This window comes from Nanorana parkeri, unplaced genomic scaffold (genome assembly GCF_000935625.1).
Source record: "Nanorana parkeri isolate BGI_ZX_2015 unplaced genomic scaffold, ASM93562v1 scaffold508, whole genome shotgun sequence".
NCBI classification, from domain to species: domain Eukaryota; kingdom Metazoa; phylum Chordata; class Amphibia; order Anura; family Dicroglossidae; genus Nanorana; species Nanorana parkeri.
In genome coordinates, this window is record NW_017306776.1 from 349068 (window position 1) to 359340 (window position 10273).

General features: G+C 46.8%; 1 protein-coding gene across 1 annotated transcript in view; it reads right to left on the reverse strand.

The window, feature by feature from the left end:
* Positions 1 to 843: 843 nt before the first annotated feature.
* MEIOB (meiosis specific with OB domains) overlaps positions 844 to 10273 on the reverse strand; it is a 20225-nt gene continuing 10795 nt past the window's right edge. Inside the window, exons 8-13 of the mRNA XM_018561209.1 lie at positions 10112 to 10207; positions 8738 to 8839; positions 7759 to 7912; positions 4699 to 4885; positions 4463 to 4549; positions 844 to 954 (exon numbers count right to left, since the gene is read on the reverse strand). Of these exons, the coding sequence (XP_018416711.1) occupies positions 844 to 954; positions 4463 to 4549; positions 4699 to 4885; positions 7759 to 7912; positions 8738 to 8839; positions 10112 to 10207 (737 nt within the window). The remainder of the gene's footprint in view (positions 955 to 4462; positions 4550 to 4698; positions 4886 to 7758; positions 7913 to 8737; positions 8840 to 10111; positions 10208 to 10273) is intronic.

The window sequence follows — 10273 nt, forward strand, 5'->3', positions numbered from 1 at the left end:
ATAATTTCGCGCTGAAGTTGCTAGAGGGCCAGACCATTATAAATAGGGAAGCAGGTTGTTTACCACGACAGTAGAAGTCATTTGTTTCTGAAGTTACGGGGAAACAACAGCCTTTGCATGTGGGATGATTGTTGGCGCTCGGAGCCATGGAGCGAGTATCAGCAAAACAGAATTCGTTAAAGGAGAACTATGGGGTTAAGGCTTTTACCCATAGTTCTCCTTAGGGTAACGGGGGAACACAAACTAGTGTCCTCCCGTCACCCTAGGCTCAGTATACCGCGAGCTGTAGCTTGCGGTATACTGAGACGCCGCAGCTGAAGCAGATCCGGAAACAGGGAGTCGGGAAGGGTGGGCGCAAAAATGCACCTTGCCTGTGTAGACAAGAATCCTAGCACCGGCCCTGCCTAAAGGGTAGATAGAGGTCAGCAATGGCAGCCCATTGATTTCTGTTACTTGTAATAGTCTGTAGTTCAAGCACATGACCACAAGGTGGCACAACACAACCACTCAATGATACTGATCAACAGAAGGATGAAAGGAGAGTAGAATGCAGAATGAAGCTTGCAACATTTTACTTCTAGCCCATGTTACAGCAAACTACATCTTGATCACAGAAATACATTTACCAGTTATGTTGTATTGCTTTTACTGAAGACTGACTGAACTTTACTGTATTATGTAAACTCGGATATAAGACGGCATTATAATAAACGCAGGTTGAAGAAACAAACTTTGAAAACACTTTTCAGCTATGCACTGTAGTTTCTAATGTATATCTTACTGAACCATGTAAGCGGATCAGTTCTGCCACTTCTGTGAGCTCTACACACATGTGAAGTAACTTCAATGATTGCCTCCGGAGAGCATGTACTTCACTGCCTCGGTAGGATCCGCTACCTTACACGACAGAATGTTCACACGCAGATTGTTTTTAGCTTTCGGTGAAAAAGAAACCTGTAAAAAAGAAAGAAAAGTTCAATAAGCTGTGTAGATGTCAGGCATGGGAGGTCTACTTATGTGTGCGTATTAGAGGTACTGAAGTGGTCCTAGTCTTCATATACAGCTAAAACGACACCTTGTGATACCTGTGTGGGGAATTTTGGACCCATTTGCTTCTATTTTGGATGTTTATCAAAGACCAGTAAGAACAGAAGCATTAAACCATTGCTTATGGCTCATTCACATGGGCGTGCACATCAGTACGGCCTGCACGCCCATGCAGAGACCTGCTCCTGGGAGGGACAGGTGCTGCGTGTAATCGCGCGCAGACGCCTGTACCTCACTATGAGAGGATGCAGCTACACGCTGACCTGCACATTTGTTCCGGTACGGGTGCTCACAGTTGGTCAGAGGTGTTTAAGGTGATATACACTGCCTGGGCTAAAAAAAAGTCACATACTCTAAGCCTCATTCACACTATGCGTTTTGTAGCACCCATTTCTATGGCCATGTTCACATCTGAGCGTACGTGAGGTTTTTTTTTTTTGGCAGATCCCGCGCTTCCTGGCCCAATAGACTTCAATGGAAATGCTTTAAGGATGCAGTCCACTCACAATACCTTCTGTTTAAGCGGTAGCCCACTTTAATTTCAAGGAAAGTTCACACATCCACATTGGATACTCTTGCAGGGGTTGTTCAGCATAACCTCCACGCAATGCTTGCACCATAACACAAGTTTAGCATCCTGGCTTCTACTTTTAACATTAATCATTCTGACCCACCAGCCCTCTCTGTAGTGCTGTCCCACACTTGTACTGGCAGCCCCTCAGGCTCTCGTAGCCTCACCAGTTCTCCCAGCCTCCCTGGCTGTCTCCACGGTGCCTCCAGCACACAAATCACCTGACTCCACTTTGACTTCTGGGGGAGTCCTCCCGACCCCTGAACACGGTCTGTTCCTATTCCCCAGCAGGAGATAATTCCCCTTGTCAGCATTCCTTTCCTTGATGGCTGTGCACACCTGTGCAATCATTGGGTGCTGGTCACAGCTAAAGCCTGGACCCAGGACTGGAGCTTTCTTCCCTCCTGAATCACTTTGAGACCTCCCGATCCCGGATCCCAGGCAGAATCCAGAAAAACCCTTGCTTCCTGACACCAGCACATCCCAGAGATTCTCAATGGGGTTCAGGTCTGGACTCTGTGGTGACCAATCCATGTGTGTCAATGATGTCTCATGCTCCCTGAACCACTCTTTCACACTCTGAGCCCGATGAATCCTGGCATTGTCATCTTGGAATATAAAGGTGGCCATACACTTTACAACCCTCGCAAGACATCGGTCTTGCGAGGGTTGTAAAGTAATTTAAAAAACGTACGATCTGCCCATCTTGGACAGGCAGATCGTACTTGCAATCATCGCAAGCCCGCCCCCCTGAGGGGCGGGCTTCCGATGACCGCAATGCTGAACGGGCACTGTGCGCGTGCGCACACCGGCCCGTTCGTCATTTGTCTTCCGAGCACCGCTCTAACCAGCCGAGAATCGTACGATTCCCGGCTGGTTTTCGAACATGCTGGTTCGACAGAAGACGTGCGACCGTACAGTAGAAACGGTCGCACGTCTCCAGTATTTTGTTGTGTTTTGGCGCATTAAATTACATTTTTCACTAAATGTTGGGGTTTAATAAGGAGTTGCGCTAATATTGCGCAACATAAAAATTTGCAACTACCACCATTTATTCTATAGGGTCTTGGCATTCAGAAAATATATAATGTTGGGGGGTTTTAAGTCATTTTCAGGCCTAAAATGTGTAATATAACGTGGGTGCAAAAAATGAAAAAAGGGCCTCGGTCATGAAGGGGTTAAGGGAAGAAAAAAATCCATTGATGGAAAAACCTGGTCATTCAATATATGCAGGTTGTCAGCTGACATTTATTTGGCACATAACATTGCTGAACCTAGACTTGACCAACTGGAGCAACCCCTATGATGCTTATCTATTTGCTTAGCTAAATCCAGGTGGTGACTTTTTTTTTTAATTTGGCCAGGCAGTGTATATGAAGCCTACAAATTTTCAGAATATTGAGTATAATTAGTTACCGTAATCTTTTTGTTCTTATTTTACATCTTATGCTAATAACATTTTGTTTTTACTTATTTGTATGTACTGGTAGCTTAAGAGTCCTACTTCAGAAAAGATGTTGAATGTACCATGATCAACTACCAACCCAACACACTCATTCTTTTCCCCTTAAAAAGAACAATTTACCACTGGGCATCTTTAACAATAAGAATGTTTACTATTGAACTACCTGATTTGTTGTATTTCCTTGCATTCTCTCCCTATTGGGACAACAGTGTCAGGTTGTAGGGCCATTCCACCATCTGCTTAAGCTCAGTGTTGATAACAGACATATTTAAATTATCATATAACAAAGGTGCTGTCAGGATTAGTGAAATGTGAAATTGACACTTTTTTCCTCCAGCGGCAGGAAGAATGTCAGCTATCAGGAGAAAGGTTGGGCTCATTGGGAGCCTTGCAGCCTGATACTTAGCTAACATATCTGCTTTGACGGGGAGAGAATACAAATAAATAACAGCACACACACCTATCTCTGCACTATTACCCTTACCCTGTGACTGGACAGTGAAAGAAGAGGCAGCATGCTGATGAGCTCATCTCTATCACTTCCATCAATATGCTCCTTGCATTGCAGCACACCTTATGCTGCTTTCTTCTACCCCCCTGAGCTCTGCTGCACTGCCTAAACAGCGGAGTGCAAGTGGCTGATACCAACTCAAATTCAGAACATTTACAATGCTTGTATTTTTTTTAAAATGCATATGATGTATTAATGATTACAGAGCTGCACTAACTTGTGTCTTTTATATTTCCATGAATTTAGCCTTATGGGCTAGTTCAGACAAATCTCAGTGCGTTCTGGCCTGATTTTGGTCAGAACGCACTGGATCGCATTCCAGCCGCCTCACTTTGTTTTGGGGCGGGAGGGGGCGTGGCAGTGCATTGAACTCCATGGCACTGTAGCCACGCCCTCCAGCCACAGTGCGATCGGCCGCACGGGAACGCAAGGCACATCAATGCCTGCAGTCCGGTCGGAAAAAATGCTGCAGGCACTATTTTTTCGGACCCAACCAGAACGCAGGCATTGATGTGCCACGCCTTCCCGTGCGGCCGATTTTACTGCATGGTGCTGTAGTGTCAAAGTAACAGGGACAGAGGGATTGATTCGATCGTTTTAAACTAGGGGTTAAACCGCCTGTCACCTGCACTGGCCATGGGCGATTCCCCCTTTTTTTTGCACAGCTAGTTTTTTAATAGCATCACATTACAAAACGGCGTGCGTAGAAACCATATTTAAATCACATACAATTTTAATGAAAACTGAGTTTTCCTTTAAACCATTCACCTGCTTTTCTATTAAAGCGGTGTTTTCCTTTAAGTGATTTGTAGCAATAGGACTGGTGTTTAGAATCCTGGAGATGACAAGTCTATTTGAGATTTCTCACCTTCACATAGATCTTGAAGCGCTCCAGCACAAAATTCCATTTCAGCGATGTCTTCTGGTCTTCTGTTAAATTGAAAAATCCATCTACCTAAATCAAACACATGGAAATGCGCCATGAAAAATCATTATGACTTGTGCGGTGAGGAAACGGCAGCGATTACTCTTCCTGGCAAGGAATTAGAGGTGATGTATTGTGCGGCGTCATTTGAAATGCAAAATAAGCGGGGAGATACTTGCCGTGCATGATAATGTGTCCTCGGCCACCTTGTCTGATAGGTTACAAGGCAGAGTCCCGGTGTGATCGCTGATGTCCATCTGCAGATCCAGACTAAGGAGGGCAGATTTAGGGTTCTGGGACATCTCGTTGCAGAAGGCATAGTTACATCCTTCTGACTCATCCTTGATGAAGTAACGGCAACGAGAGCTGAGAAAATAGTTATGTCATTACATATTTTTTGGTATACAGGGAAAATATAACGTTTATCACTAAAAGGAAGCATTCTGAGATATTGCACGCTATCAAAAATGTAAAATCAGAGGTATTTTTACTACTGTATGCAGAAGACCTAAAGCTGAACTCCATTGCTAATGCCCTACCATCCATTCGCTCTACATCCCCCCTCACCCCCTACTACCCCTCCTCCTCACTTTTCCCCACTCTTTTCATACCTCCCCCTTCCCTACCCTTATCATACTTCCCCATTCCCCCACCTTCTTACCCCTTCCCCTTTTTTTCCTTTGTTTCCCTTGCTCTCACCCCAATACCCCCACCCCCTACTGGTTGGAACATTGCCTAGCTAGGAAGGTCCCCCATGGTCCACCCAACACACCTGCCACCCTCTACCTTTCTCTCTGTCACGGAGACAAGTCTATAAGACGCTACCCCTAACGGTTCAGTCGCAACACACCAGGCCAATTTCTTGACATCACATCTCCATCTAACATCTCTCTGTGATATCCCTCTCCCGGTTTTTCCCTGCCATATACCCTCGAATGTCTCAACTCACGCCTGCCACCTCTATGACATTTTAGAAAGGCCTGTGTGACATCACTGAAGTTCTGGTGGTGGCCCTTCTCCAAGTACTCGAATAGACCTGCCTGCAGCTGTGGACGTTGCTGTGGTAAGTATGAATGTACAACCCCTGCATTTCTGATGGTGCAGGTTTTGAGGCTGATCTGAGGGGTGAAGGTGCATGGAATTGGGGTGATCTGAGGGGGGAAGGTGCATGGAATTGGGGTGATCTGAGGGGGGAAGGTGCATGGAATTGGGGTGATCTGAGGGGGGAAGGTGCATGGAATTGGGGTGATCTGAGGGGGGAAGGTGCATGGAATTGGGGTGATCTGAGGGGGGAAGGTGCATGGAATTGGGGTGATCTGAGGGGGGAAGGTGCATGGAATTGGGGTGATCTGAGGGGGGAAGGTGCATGGAATTGGGGTGATCTGAGGGGGGAAGGTGCATGGAATTGGGGTGATCTGAGGGGGGAAGGTGCATGGAATTGGGGTGATCTGAGGGGGGAAGGTGCATGGAATTGGGGTGATCTGAGGGGGGAAGGTGCATGGAATTGGGGTGATCTGAGGGGGGAAGGTGCATGGAATTGGGGTGATCTGAGGGGGGAAGGTGCATGGAATTGGGGTGATCTGAGGGGGGAAGGTGCATGGAATTGGGGTGATCTGAGGGGGGAAGGTGCATGGAATTGGGGTGATCTGAGGGGGGAAGGTGCATGGAATTGGGGTGATCTGAGGGGGGAAGGTGCATGGAATTGGGGTGATCTGAGGGGTGAAGGGGCAGGAATTGGGTCTGATCTGAGATGTGAAGATACAGGAAATGGGTGCTGATCTGAGGTTATGAAGGTGCAGGAATTGGGTCTGATCTGAGGGGTGAAGGTGCAGGAATTGGGGTGATCTGAGGGGTGAAGGTGCAGGAATTGGGGTGATCTGAGGGGTGAAGGTGCAGGAATTGGGGTGATCTGAGGGGTGAAGGTGCAGGAATTGGGGTGATCTGAGGGGTGAAGGTGCAGGAATTGGGGTGATCTGAGGGGTGAAGGTGCAGGAATTGGGGTGATCTGAGGGGTGAAGGTGCAGGAATTGGGGTGATCTGAGGGGTGAAGGTGCAGGAATTGGGGTGATCTGAGGGGTGAAGGTGCAGGAATTGGGGTGATCTGAGGGGTGAAGGTGCAGGAATTGGGGTGATCTGAGGGGTGAAGGTGCAGGAATTGGGGTGATCTGAGGGGTGAAGGTGCAGGAATTGGGGTGATCTGAGGGGTGAAGGTGCAGGAATTGGGGTGATCTGAGGGGTGAAGGTGCAGGAATTGGGGTGATCTGAGGGGTGAAGGTGCAGGAATTGGGGTGATCTGAGGGGTGAAGGTGCAGGAATTGGGGTGATCTGAGGGGTGAAGGTGCAGGAATTGGGGTGATCTGAGGGGTGAAGGTGCAGGAATTGGGGTGATCTGAGGGGTGAAGGTGCAGGAATTGGGGTGATCTGAGGGGTGAAGGTGCAGGAATTGGGGTGATCTGAGGGGTGAAGGTGCAGGAATTGGGGTGATCTGAGGGGTGAAGGTGCAGGAATTGGGGTGATCTGAGGGGTGAAGGTGCAGGAATTGGGGTGATCTGAGGGGTGAAGGTGCAGGAATTGGGGTGATCTGAGGGGTGAAGGTGCAGGAATTGGGGTGATCTGAGGGGTGAAGGTGCAGGAATTGGGGTGATCTGAGGGGTGAAGGTGCAGGAATTGGGGTGATCTGAGGGGTGAAGGTGCAGGAATTGGGGTGATCTGAGGGGTGAAGGTGCAGGAATTGGGGTGATCTGAGGGGTGAAGGTGCAGGAATTGGGGTGATCTGAGGGGTGAAGGTGCAGGAATTGGGGTGATCTGAGGTGTGAAGGTGCAGGAATTGGGGTAATCTGAGGTGTGAAGGTGCAGGGCTTGGGGATGATCTGAAGTGTGAAGGTGCAGGAATTGGGTCTGATCTGAGGTGTGAAGGTGCAGGAATTGGGGTGATCTGAGGGGTGAAGGTGACGGAATTGGGGTAATCTGAGGTGTGAAGGTGCAGGAATTGGTTATGATCTGGGGTCTAAAGGTGCAAGAATTCTATCTGATCTGAGGTGTATGGCATGCTGTATTTTTCACTGGCATGCTGGTTGTCTAATGCTTTTAAATTGACACCCTGGCTGGCTTAGACCATCTATTCCAATAAACAGTCACCAAGAAGGACTTTCAGTTCTATATAACATTGCTCCAAATGCAAGCGTCATTGTTTAATAATAATTTAGAAGTCAGAGTACAAAATGAAGCCATACACTCACCATCTAGCTCGAACAATTTTCTTAACGCTGTCATCGACATTCAGCAAGGAGATAAACGCAAACACAATACCATACAGAGGATTCCTTTTATCTGCAGCATGAGAAGCGGCATCCATTATTTGCTGCACTGTGTATACATCTTTGATTGTTTCCACTACAAAAGAAGAAGGTTCTGTTAAGTTTTTAATTTCTTCAAATTAAAGAGCAACCCCAGGCAACAAGAAAACCATTCATTCACCTGTCATAAGGAGACATTTACCAGAAATGTAACCACTGGAAAAGGAGGACTCCTCAGACCAAAATAAGGTAAACCTAGGATAAGGGGTCCCATGTGGAAGAAGGGATCTGGGGAACTTCAAATGTTTCATTTCAGCCCATGGTGTGAAATAAAAGCAGTTGTTTATGGGTGTCTGTGCATCCAACCATCATATACACAGGAAGAAATCTCGAGCATTTCATAGCTGTCAATATTGTAGCTGTCATCTCCTTCCCCTCAGACTACCAATGATCTTTGAGCAAGGTGAGCACAGACAGGAGGATCGTGTTATTGGCATATCAGCAGTGTTGTGAAGACCAGATTTCTTGGTTTCTTTTTTTAGCAATGTCAAAATACCTACAGCTATCAAGGTGCCTCTATGAAAGGTAAAGTATCTGTAGTGAGTGAACTAGACTGCCTTTTGTTGGCCATACACCATGCTTGAAATCAACAGGACTTGGCCGAAACTTGAGCTGTGTGTGGCCCGGTCAGCCGAACAGTAACCAATCAGCTGTTTGGGTATTCTGACATTTGCTCGTACCGACCATCAGAATACAAAAGCCCATCAGGACAGATTTTGCCATCCACGCTGTTTAACATAGATCGGGGAATGGATTGTTTTTTTTCTTTTTCAAGAACAAGAAAGAACACCAAGTGTACGGTCAGCTGTAGAAATAAAGTCTGATGAGGCAGTTACATTAGAGCATTGCCTTGTCTACTTACAATTCACTAACTCTGTTGCCGTTTCTTCGCTGGCTTCCACAAAGGCTTCATTCTCAGCACATTCTCTCGCATGGTTCAATAAGTCCTGTGCTTGTGGTATATCTAGTTAAAATAAATAAATACATAAAGTTTATTAACCTGCACTGAGTTGTTGAAAATCTGTAAACCATGCCCCCCCCCCCCCCACCCATTAGGGCTAGTTCACACCAGAACTGTGTGCGCCTGCATAGCTGCACTACGATGCGTTTTATTGCGATTGATGCGTCTTTTTTTGTTTTGGTCTTTTTTTGCTTAAAGGAGAACTATGGGGTTAAGGCTTTTCACCCATAGTTCTCCTTAGGGTAACGGGAGGACACAAACTAGCGTCCTCCCGTCACCCTATGCTCGGTATATGGCGAGCTGTGGCTCGCGGTATACTGAGATGCCGCAGCTGAAGCAGATCCCGACAATTGTGCCGGGATCCGCCCAGCTGCGTGACTGACAGCTGGCTCTGCCTATCTAGAGGCAGAGCCAGCTGTACCCGCCCCCTCCCCCGTCCGATCCGCCAGTCAGCGCTGGCGGATCGGAGCGGGGAGGGGGGAATCCAGCCCCTCCCCTGTCACGGCAGAGAGCTGTGACAGGATCGAGAGGTGAGCAAACACCGGTATGTGTTCGCTCACCTCCCGATCTACTGAGCCGACCTGTGACAGTCTCATTGTCACAGGTCGGCTAGAACTATGAGGTGAGTGAAAAGCACTCACCTCCTAGTTCTCCTTTAAAATGGGATTTCAGGTGCATTCCTGTGCGTTTGCATGCGTTTTTAATGTGCTCCATTGCGATCCCGTGTAGCTAAAATAGGGCAAGCAGTATATTTTTTCTGACTGCATCGGAACGGACTGCACTGGTGTGAACAGAGCACCAAGGTGGACCTAGTGTCATGTTAAAGTGTAACTATGGGCAACAACAAAAACATGTCATATATGATGCAGCCTATCATTAACGTTAACAGCTTTTTTGTGCTTCTCTGAGTCCTCCTTTGTAATATTGTTTTAATACCTTTTGATCCTGCCACCAGATCAGTTATTTTCCCACTTCCTGCAATAGGGTGACAATACTATTAATACGAAGGTGGCAAGGTAGCCTTTGATGGGCATGTAGTTTTACCCTTTTGCGGGCCACTTCTTTTTTTCTTCTTTTTCTCTTATTTTTTGTACACATGTGAAAATGCACATTTTAGGCCTGAAGAATACAGAACCACTGAACACCCCCTTCCAAAAAAACCCAAAACAGTATTTTGTTTCTAAAAGCAGAGATCCTCTAGAACAAAATACAGGGGCTTAGCACAAGTTTACATGAAATTATTGCGATTTTAAGGGACACTCTATCACTGATTACCTGGATTGGGGGTGAAGATGGTTTTCGACACCACAGTTGCCACCATTGAATTTCGGAATGAGTCATGGTTTATGCGTAGCTCCGATGCAAATAAAACTAGATGTAATAAAAGATTAACAAAGTAACACGATTATTTTACTAGTAACATTTCATCTCTTGTGT